The 10,353-nt window shown below is 44.1% G+C and overlaps 1 protein-coding gene across 1 annotated transcript in view; it reads left to right on the top strand.

Moving 5' to 3' along the window:
- Positions 1-3,062: 3,062 nt before the first annotated feature.
- LOC137421296 (interferon regulatory factor 8) overlaps positions 3,063-10,353 on the top strand; it is a 53,104-nt gene continuing 45,813 nt past the window's right edge. The window contains exons 1-3 of the mRNA XM_068107196.2: positions 3,063-3,407; positions 3,732-3,927; positions 5,653-5,845. Coding sequence (XP_067963297.1) covers positions 3,358-3,407; positions 3,732-3,927; positions 5,653-5,845 — 439 coding nt within the window. The 5' untranslated portion in view covers positions 3,063-3,357. The remainder of the gene's footprint in view (positions 3,408-3,731; positions 3,928-5,652; positions 5,846-10,353) is intronic.

Raw genomic sequence — 10,353 nt, 5'->3', positions numbered from 1 at the left:
CGCACAAGATCTGCCTGCAACCCTCTTATGGTTAAACTGCCAAAATCAAGACTTTCTGCTCACCTTCACTCCTTCATTCCTCTTTTCTCCCGCCTCTGGAACAAACTCCCTCACTCTCTTCAATCCCACTCCACCCTCCAGGTCTTTAAAACAGCTGTTCACCACCATCTCTTATCCTCCCCCATCCAAAACCTTGATCTTTTCTACCCCCGCTAATTTCGGTCCCCTTGTGTTTTATACCTTCCCCCCCCCCCCCCCCCCTTCCCACGCCACCTCCCCCCAAGCCCTCTCCCTCCCACACTTCTCCCTGCTCTCAAATGTTGTGGTTGTGTGCTTCCCCTTCTCTCCCCATCTTGTCTTCCGCTCCCTCTTTTTGTATATTTTGTTTGTCTGGTTGATTTGTTTGTGAAATAAATGTTAGCTCTTTCACGAGCCTCGATTCAGTATACAAAAAAAAAAAAAAAAAAAAAAAAAAAGCAGCAAGGAGCCCTGTGGATCAGTCGAGTAAACATACACACAAACGTTTTGGCAGTTTGGAGTAAATTCAGGAAACTCCAACGTTCTCTAACTTTTTTTATTGTGTTGAACACATTCGCAACGTTTCAGTTCCCTCTGCTAATCTGACATGGAGGTGCCTCAAGCAGCCTTCCTCATTTAAGATATTCAAAACAAAACCATTCTACTTTCCTCAATGTCATTACAGAGGTTTCTTTGCAAATACATTGTCGTCATAACCAAATAAATGTGCCAGAAATGAAGAAACGGTGGAAAGGGAAACGACGAGGGTGAAAGGAGGGTTTGGAGGGACAAATGAGGAGATATTGTAACCAAAATCTGCATTGCATCTGAGAACAACTTTCAGACAAAAAGTATCATCTGAGGGAGTAAGTATTGTACTACATTAGTACATTGTATCGTTTTTAAATTCACTTCCATTCTTATCGTTATCAACTCGACAAGCACCATTGTTGGCGTGCCTGTAAACGGTGCTCTTTCTTGAGCAGTGCCCTCCATACCTATGCCCTATACTCCTATGTGACGTGTGTGTTCCATCTGTTCATAAACCAGCGACCTTTTTGGCAATGGTGGCTGTTAGAAGACACCTATGGAGCAAGATAGAACTGCAGCACAATTACTATTGTGGAGGATGGAGGAGGCCGACACCTGTGGAGCTCAGATTTACAGTTGTTGTTGTATAGCCCCAGACAGTTCTCTCAAACAAGCCCGCTGCACGGAGACAGCCGATTGATCTCCCAGGAGCGACCCAGAGATCCCCTACATCCAGCTTGGTGCCTCAAGAAGTCAGAGCCATGACAGAGGAAGAGCGAGAGAAGATGGAAAGGGCCGGTCCATGTTGACCGGCACTCTGACCGTGACCGTGCTGCCTTGACGAATCTGGGCAGCAGGGAAGAATGGGGAAGATTTGGCCCCCAGCTTGCGTTGGGAGGTAAAACCACCGCGCAGAGGCGTCCCCTATAGTTGTCTGATTTACAGTTACGGGGGATGGGGGGGGGGGGGGCTCTGCCATCAAAACTTCATTCTCAAATTATTGATCGATATTAAATCTAATGTTCCTACCAAAAATCCTCCTCTGCTTTGCACCACATTCGTACACCGTTGGGGTTTTGTGTCGGTCACTCATGTTTACCTGAAGAAGAAACTTGAGGTTCCAGGGAACCTGAACTCAACTGGTCTATATCAATATGGTTAGAATATGCATAATAGAACCACAAACTATACACAAAGAATTAAGTTAAGCACCCCCCCGTTTTTTTACAACCTCGCACATTACAAGTTTGTTGTCGTCAAAACAGTGTAATATACCCATGATATTGCTATATTTTCTGGAGAAGTGATATTATGGTCACATAAAAACATAACAATCATGCCGTTTTCAATATTTTATTCTGAATAATTTAAGGTGAAATTTTTTGGGAATTTTAGGCATATTTTCACCTCAATTTAAGTATGGAGCTATAGGTCCATCACGGACAGTGTGGATGACGTTTATGTTTTCTAACGTACAGTCATTGTTCTGAGAAGACCTCTAGCGATCTTTGCGTCAATAACGTGTGTAGGACCCACGTGATCGGATCACTGACTCAACCCTACGTCTCATAGACCCTGTAAGCCGTCGTATGCGTTGCTGTGGCAGGTTGTTCCATTCCCGATGTAATGCACGTTCCAATTCATCCAGATTGGCTATTGGAGGGACCATCTTCGCAATTTGTCGTCCCAACATGTCCCAAACGTGCTCGAGGGGGTTCAGGTTCAGGACAGGATTAGGGGGTGCTTAACTTAATTCTTTGTGTAGGGGTGCTTAACTTAATTCTTTGTGTATATATAGTTTATATGTGTTAAAAATATATGACAAAAATTGATTTTCAATATGGCCGCCCTGTCGCACCCATTTTGGGGCGTGCAACGCCCAAATGCAATCCCAAACTAGTTTATGTCTTAAAGATGCTGCATAACAAGTTTCATCAAATTTCATCAATATTTGTGACTTTTAGAGCGTAGACGTCGAATTGTTTACAGATGACAGACGACACACAGACGGACGACGGACACTGGGTGTCGACAAAAACTCAGCTGGACATAGTCCAGTTGAGTTAAAAATCAATTTGCGGTTGGCTAGAAAATACATTTTAACTTACACTGGTGTCCAAACTTTCTGCAACACATGCATAACATTTGCCTGAAAGTATCCGTAAATTTATTTGCTTTAAAAATATCTTAAAAGTGCACTTAAAAAGTCCTTTATGGTCATTTTTTGGGATGGCCACTGTTTTGCGGGGCTCGCGCTCTGTGCGCCTACCTTTAGACCCTGCCCTGGTCCCTGATACCTGCCACTGCCAAATCACTGTGCTCTGGACCACCTAGGATGAATGAGAGGGCCTGGCGAGTTCTAGAAATTCCTGCAAATATCTCTATGCTGCTCTCTACGCATGTGACCCTAACCACACTGCTCTCTGATGATCTTGGTTTTTACCTTCTTACCTGACCTGCGGATCTCCATTATGGCCAGAGCGCTCAACTCCACGTCCAATGCTCCGGCCGTTGCACAAATATTTCATGAACACAAGTTTGCGGCTTTTGAAATGGAGCAACAAGTAATAGGGGTGTTGCAGAATTAGTATCATTTTCCAACATCCTCAAAATGTTAATTTCATGCTCTAGGAATTGGGGGGAGGGGGAGTTGGATGGTCGGGTTGTGGGGGTGTACTCGTGTTCCCAGATTTCAGATCCTCATCTTAATTCTGACGAAGGCCCAACACAGCTGTGGTACCCTTTTCCCTCCGGAAATGCACGTTGAATGTCACATAGACTTCCGTTCCTCTGGCAACGTATAAAAAGATGCTGCGGGGTTGGTCGACCATTCGAATCTTCGCATCGAGTGTGGAAAAGTGAGTATAAATTCAACACACCTTTGCGAGCAGGTTGTTTTGTTCTTCTCTCATTGTTAACATTGGTAATCAGATCTTTATTTTGATTTTAAAATATTTTTGCAATATAAATACACCTACAACACCTGCTTACTGGTTAGGGCATTTTTGGGGGCGTGGCTTCCATGTTTGGGGGCGCGGCTTGCTTTTTGGGGGGCGCGGCTTGCTTTTTTGGGGGCGCGGCTTGCTTTCCTTCCACATTTACTGCAGTAGTTATGGTTAGGCTTTGTTAACTAATCCTTGTTAGTGATAATGTACCGTTTGCTTACTTTTATCTCGTGGTAGAAACAGAGCGATGGACGTTCGGAGCTGGACATCACATCCACAGTTGGGTCTCCGCAGATGGCTCGTCGAACAGGTAGACAGCCACCGATTTCCAGGTTTGGTGTGGGAAGATGAGAGCAAAAGGACATTCCGCATCCCCTGGAAGCACGCCAGCACGCGAGACTTCTGCGTGGAAGAGCATTCGGCTCTGTTTAAAGTGAGTGGGTTTCTGGTGGGATTTAAAAGTTTTAAATCTTCCATCTACCTGCCTTAACAAATCAAATCATGTGAGTTTTAACAAATCGTGATGATTTTTTTTTTGATGACATCAGAGTTTTATTTTGATCCGAGGAAGGAATAAAAGACTTGGGATGAAACCAGACCAGTGGTTATGAGTGGTGCGTGTGAGTGTGTGCGTGGTGTGTAGTGCGTGGCATTCAGTGTATGTGCGTGGTGTGTAGTGCATGGCATGCAGTGTGTGTGCGTGGTGTGTGGTGCGCAGTGTGTGTGCGGGGTGTATGGCGTGCAGTGTGTGTGGTGCAGGGCACACTATGTGTGTGCAGGGTGCAGGGCACGCAGTGTGTGTGTGTGGTGCATGGCGTGCAGTGTGTGTGTGTGTGTGTGTGTGTGTGGTGCATGGCGTGCAGTGTGTTTGCGGGTGCGTGGCGCACAATGTGTGTGCATAGTGCATGGAGTGCAGTGTGTGGTGCGAAGCGCGTGGTGTGTGGCATGCAGTGTGTGAAGCACAGTATGTGTGCATGGTGCGTAGCGTGTGGTGCAAGGTGCGCATGGGGTGGTGTGGTGTGGCGTGTGTTAGGGCAAGTGTGTGCAGTGTGTGGGCAAGCTGGAAATTTATCTTTTAGCGTTATATTTAAGGAGCATTCAAAAAGTTATATGAATGAGATATTCAAATTAGTCCAAGAGATGCACACTTTTAATATATTGCTTCAATACACATATTTATATAATTGCTAATAATTGAAAATAATTGCATTAAAATGTTATGACCACAAAAACAGCATATGGGACAGGCTAACAGCACAAGTTATTGGATTCCACCTAAAATATTTTGTATATGGGAATGTATGCATGAGTGCATATAGGTACAGTACACATCCATTGGCTATTCTCCATGCTTGTCTGTCTGCCTGCCACTTTAAAAGAGCCATTTGCTGCTCACTTTCTGTATGATCGGATTTGCCAAATTGTGTGACAAATCATATTAAATACAGAACATACGCTGCAAATACCATGATGCTCCACCCTGCACCATACCATGCCACCCCATTCCACGCCACCTCGTCCACGCCAGCCTGTGCTATCCCATGTCATTCCACACCGCCCCATGCCACGCCACGCCACACCACGCCACACCACACCACCACATGCTATGGCACGCTGTTCCATGCCACACCTCCCACGCCAGATATACCCCGTGTCACCCTGTGCTATACCATGCCTGCTGCACCACGCCACCCTTTTCCACACCAGGCCGCCTGTTTCCACGCCACGCTGCCTCATGCCATGCCACGACTTATGTACTATGCCATGCCTTCCCGTACCATGCCACACAAAAACCGGTCCTTGCCCCATCGCCCCATGCCACCCTATCCCCCCCCCCCTCCCTTAAGTCACGCTGCCCATCCGTCATCTACCATTGTGTACACATGCAATAAAATTTAATATAATGTTCACTTTTTCATTTTTTCATTTCATATTCATTTTTCATTCATTCATTCATTCATTCACTGCAAAATATTAATGCAGTATTAAACAATAATATGTTTGCTATAAAATATCTCCAAATTGCTCCTTGTAGTCGATGGGAATAAATTCATCACATTGCTTTAAGGATTTGTACCCAGACATATCGGTGGTTATAGCTGTTTGCTTTACGTCTCCACTGCGAGCTAAAGTGAGACTGACTAAGATTTGCTCGCAGGCGTGGGCTGAGTACCGTGGCCATTACCGGGAAGGCCTTGATCAACCAGACCCATCGACATGGAAAACCCGCCTACGCTGTGCTCTCAAGAAGAGTTCCGACTTTGAGGAACTTCCAGAACAGAGTCGGACAAACCACGCTGATCCATACAAGGTGTACCGTGTGAAGCCCGAAACGATCAGAGCTAATCATGGTCTGTTATTCTGCCTTTCATGTTTGCTACCATGCTTATTTGTATGATTCTAAAATAATATCGTTATTGTTATTACTTGTGAAAATTTAAGATTTTTCAAATATTGGTATGTACAAGTCAGGAGACGACGATGGTTCACGAGCGAGCGGTATTCTTCGGTTCGATTTCGGAAATTCGGTTCGATTCCGACAACTTTGAAAATTTGACCTTTGTGACCTTCAAAGGTCAAAGGTCAAAGATTCTGAAATTTGTTGGAAAACTTTTATTTCATGATTTATGTGATAATATAAGATCATGTACGACATTTCACCCTATCAGGAAGCGAACAATGTAATAAAACCATCAAAAATCAACTTTTCTAAATTTTGTGACCTTGTGACCTTGACCCTGGGGCGAAAATGAAAAATCGAGCTCTGTGAGGCCTAACCATGACATTGGCCTAACCAAATACCGAAACCCCTGTCAGGTTCCACCAAACCCCTCGGAGAAGATGTAGCTTGAACTCGATTACCCCCTAAAAAGACATCTTTTTCGGGCGTGGCTCCACCCACAATGGGCGCAATACGCCCACTCTAGGCAGGACACAACTGGATCATGATATCAACCTCCCACCTAAGTTTCATCAAGATCAGATGATATCATCGGGTAGTTATGCTGCGGACAGACAGACAGACAGACAGACAGGAAAACTTTTATTTCACACACCAATATAGTGGTCACTATGTTTGATAACTTGTGAACCAATATTGGTTGGTCTTGTGCATTATTCTGTCTGTTTGTCTGTCTGTTTGTCGGTCTGTCTGTATGTCAGTCGCCTGCAGGTCACAATTTTAAACCGATCTTCATGAAACGTCACCAAATGGTAGAGTTGGTCATAAGGAAGAAGCCTATTGATTTTAAGGTCAAAGGTCATCTTGAGGTCGAATTTCTAAAATTGTCATTTTTTTCATCCGATTGAATTGAAAGTTGAACAGTATTTGCATATTGATTCACTAAATTGGGAAACCAACTGTTTTTGAGGTGAAATGGTCAACTCATTGTCAAACTTCTAAAATCATCAATTTTCATCTAAAAAATCGTTAATTTTCATCCGATTAACCTGATAATTAAAGAGCAATTGCAAAGTACATAACGGAAATGGAAAACCAACTGTTTTGGGGTCAAAAGGTCAAAGGTCAACTCAAGGTCAAACTCCTAAAATCATCAATACTCGTCTGAAAAATAATAAATTTTGTTCCGATTGAACCGCGCTTTCATTAAGATTGTCAATTAAAATCTAATGAAATGGACAATTTGGTGTATTAATGGCAACTCCTTTGAGGGGGTGGGGGGGGGGGGGTTCCCGGGTTTCGCAAGTATCGTGCTCTGCAGGACGTCTTTCTTGTTTGTCTATCTGTCAATCTCCTACAGTGCACAATTTAAACCGATTTTTCACGAAACTCCACTAAATTATAGAGTTCGTCATAAGCAAGAAGGCTATTGATAATTTGAGGTCAAAAAGTCAACAACTTGGTCATATTTCTAAAATCAGAATTTTTCATCCGATTGACTTGAAATTTGAAGAGGTCTGCAAATTTAAGGTTTGAAGAGGCGATTGACTCACATCAGGTCTGCAAATTTAACCACCGATTATTTTGAGGTCAACATTGACCAAAAAAAATCAAAATCGGCCAAATTTCTAAAATTGATAATTTTCATCCGATTTACTTGAAATTTGAAGAGGATTTGCATATCAGGTCATTGAATTCAACCAACAATTATCTTTATGGTCAAATTTCTTTGTAAGTTTTGTGCTCTCCATGATATCTTTCTTGTTATTATTAGTCATGCGTGACAAATAGAAGCCTCTTGATAAACAGTTTGTGCTCCTGTGTGATGACATCACAACCTCAAATTGAGGCTTTTTTTTACATCGAACAGAGAAAAGATGGCTCAAATACCGTACACTGACAGTGAAAGATAGAATATCAAATATCAAATCAAGAGACGAAGCAACGTACTTTGGTTTGAGATTGATTGTAGAACAAGATTGGATGATAATTGATGTCAGTTGGCTTGTTTGCTTTTCTATCTGAACGATTTCATGACGATGATGCTGGGATGGCAGGTTTGAATCTCATATACTACTTATTTGTCCATTACCTAATGATGTACTCGTACTTCATCTAAAAGTGCAATGATGTCTCCTCTTGGCACTGTCATGCATGTGATTTATGTATAAGCTCCACAATGAATCTATCAAGTGGATGCAATCCTCTCTGGAATGAAGGGAGCAGAGCTGGAAGAGGACCCTCTCATCTGAAAAGGTGTTTAGGTTGCAAACGTTGATGCCATCAGGCCACGTTGCAGACGTGATAGTAAGAGCGTCAACGAGCTTATTCTCTTTCTCTCGGGAAAAAAAGAAGACTGAACTTATATTGGCCAGTCAGCAAGTTGTAAAAGCATGTGGAGATTGGAAAGAGGTGTGATGGAGACCCAGGCTTTTCAATGATGGAGTGATGGAGACTGTGATGGAGACCCGTTCGGATACACAACATTCTCCTAACTGGTCTACTATTCTTTGTTGAGGACAGAAACATATCTGTTACATGCCTGTCGTAATGACCCAATGTCATCTTCTGTTGAGTTTGCCTTCCAAGAAAGGAAAGCTTCTTAGCAGCACCTGCCTCAACATCAACACATGCATCTCAACATCTCAACAACCTCTCAACATCTCAACATCCTCAACCCCCAATACATCAACACATACATCCTCAACACATCCGCTCTGCTCACCAAACTCTCCTCCTATGGTATCCATGGAAATCTCCACGCATGGCTTGCGGACTTCCTCTCTGGTCGTGGTCAACGTGTGGCCCTGAATGGGTTTCTCTCATCTCCCCCTTCCTGTTCAACCCTGGTGTTGGGCTAGCGGCTAGGGTGCCGGCTTAGGATCCTAGGATCCTGGGTTCGAATCCCGGTCGATCGCTGAATTAACGCCAGGGGGGTTGACTCAGCCTGTCATCCTTCCGAGGTCGGCTAATTGAGTACCAGTTCACTGGTAATTCCCTGTTTGTCGTAAAAGGCGACAAAAAGGGTTGGCGGCAGGATGGGCATCCGGCTGTAAAACATTGCTTCAAAAAGGGGACCGAAAAACAACAACAACCACGGTCCCCGAAAAAGGCCAACCCCCGCTTGCGGGGAAAAATGGCCTCTAAAGGTGGTTTTTGTTTTGTTTTTCCCCTTCCTGTTCACGCTAGAGTTCCCCAAGGCAGTGTTCTGGGCCCTGTGCCTTTTCTGGTCTTCATCAATGATCTCTCCGACTCTCTGAAAAATCCTCTCTATCTCTTTGCTGATGACTCCACTCTTTGCCGCTCCATTACTCATCCCTCAGATCGGCAGTCTGCAGCCTCCTCACTCTCTGCAGACCTGGACAAAATAACAGACTGGTCAAACAAGTGGAACATGTCTTTCAATCCTGACAAATCTCACACTCTCACATTGTCTCTCAGAAAAGACCGTCCGGACAACCCTCCCATCTACTTTCTATCTGTGCTCTGTCCCCCAAATATTCCTACAGGTCGCACAAGATCTGCCAGCAACCCTCTTCTGGTGAAACTGCAAAAATCAAGACTCTCTGCTCACCTTCACTCTTTCATTCCTCTTTTCTCCCGCCTCTGGAACAAACTCCCTCACTCTCTTCAATCTCACTCCTCCCTCAAAGTCTTTAAAACAGCTGTTCACCACCATCTCTTATCTTCCGCCATCCAAAACCTTAATCTTTTCTACCCCCATTAATTCACCCCAGATCCACGTTTTTGAAATTCCGACTTCTTTCCTAGAAGTCCTAGCAGTGTCCATGTGTTTTATACCTTTCCCACCCCCCCCCTTCCCCTGCCTCCTCCCCCCCCCCCCCCCAAATCCTCTCCCTCCCACTGATCTCCCAATGTCCCTCCTCTCAAATGTTGTACTTGTGTGCTTCCCGCTTTCTCCCCATCTTGTCTCCCGCTCCCTTTATCTTGTGTTTTATGTGTCAGTTTGGCTTTTTGTGATTAATGTTAGCTTTTACATGAGCCTCGATCTTGTATACAAAAATAATAATGATAATAATCTTAGATCCACGGCCTTGAAATATGAATTTTGAGCTGTAAGCAGGAAGGGATGAACTCATCCAGGAGAGTGAAGGTTTTTCTTGGAGGTCTATATCTACTGCAGATATAGACCTCCAAGATAGGTCGGACTAACCCAAAATGTGATGATGAGATGACGGTATTTGGAAAGTGTGATTGAAATATACATGTTCACCCATTCCCTACGCTGGCAGCAGGAAGTGCCATTCCTCTCTGGGATATAGAGATTACAGTAGATGTAGGGTTGGGTCTCAAGAACATTTGATGCGTGTTCAGTTCCCAAGTTTCTTGTAGAGCGCTCGCCAAGTGCCTTAAGCATTCAAGCAAGCACTCCATTGAAAACTGCTGATATGGAACGGCTGGCTTGGCAAGCGCGAGCTAGCTGCTTGGTAATTGAAC

The sequence above is a fragment of the Myxine glutinosa genome, unplaced genomic scaffold (assembly GCF_964187855.1).
Source record: "Myxine glutinosa unplaced genomic scaffold, kmMyxGlut1.1 SCAFFOLD_2167, whole genome shotgun sequence".
Lineage (NCBI taxonomy): Eukaryota > Metazoa > Chordata > Myxini > Myxiniformes > Myxinidae > Myxine > Myxine glutinosa.
The sequence above is the reverse complement of the archived record's forward strand: the minus strand, read 5'-3'. Positions and strand labels throughout refer to the sequence as shown.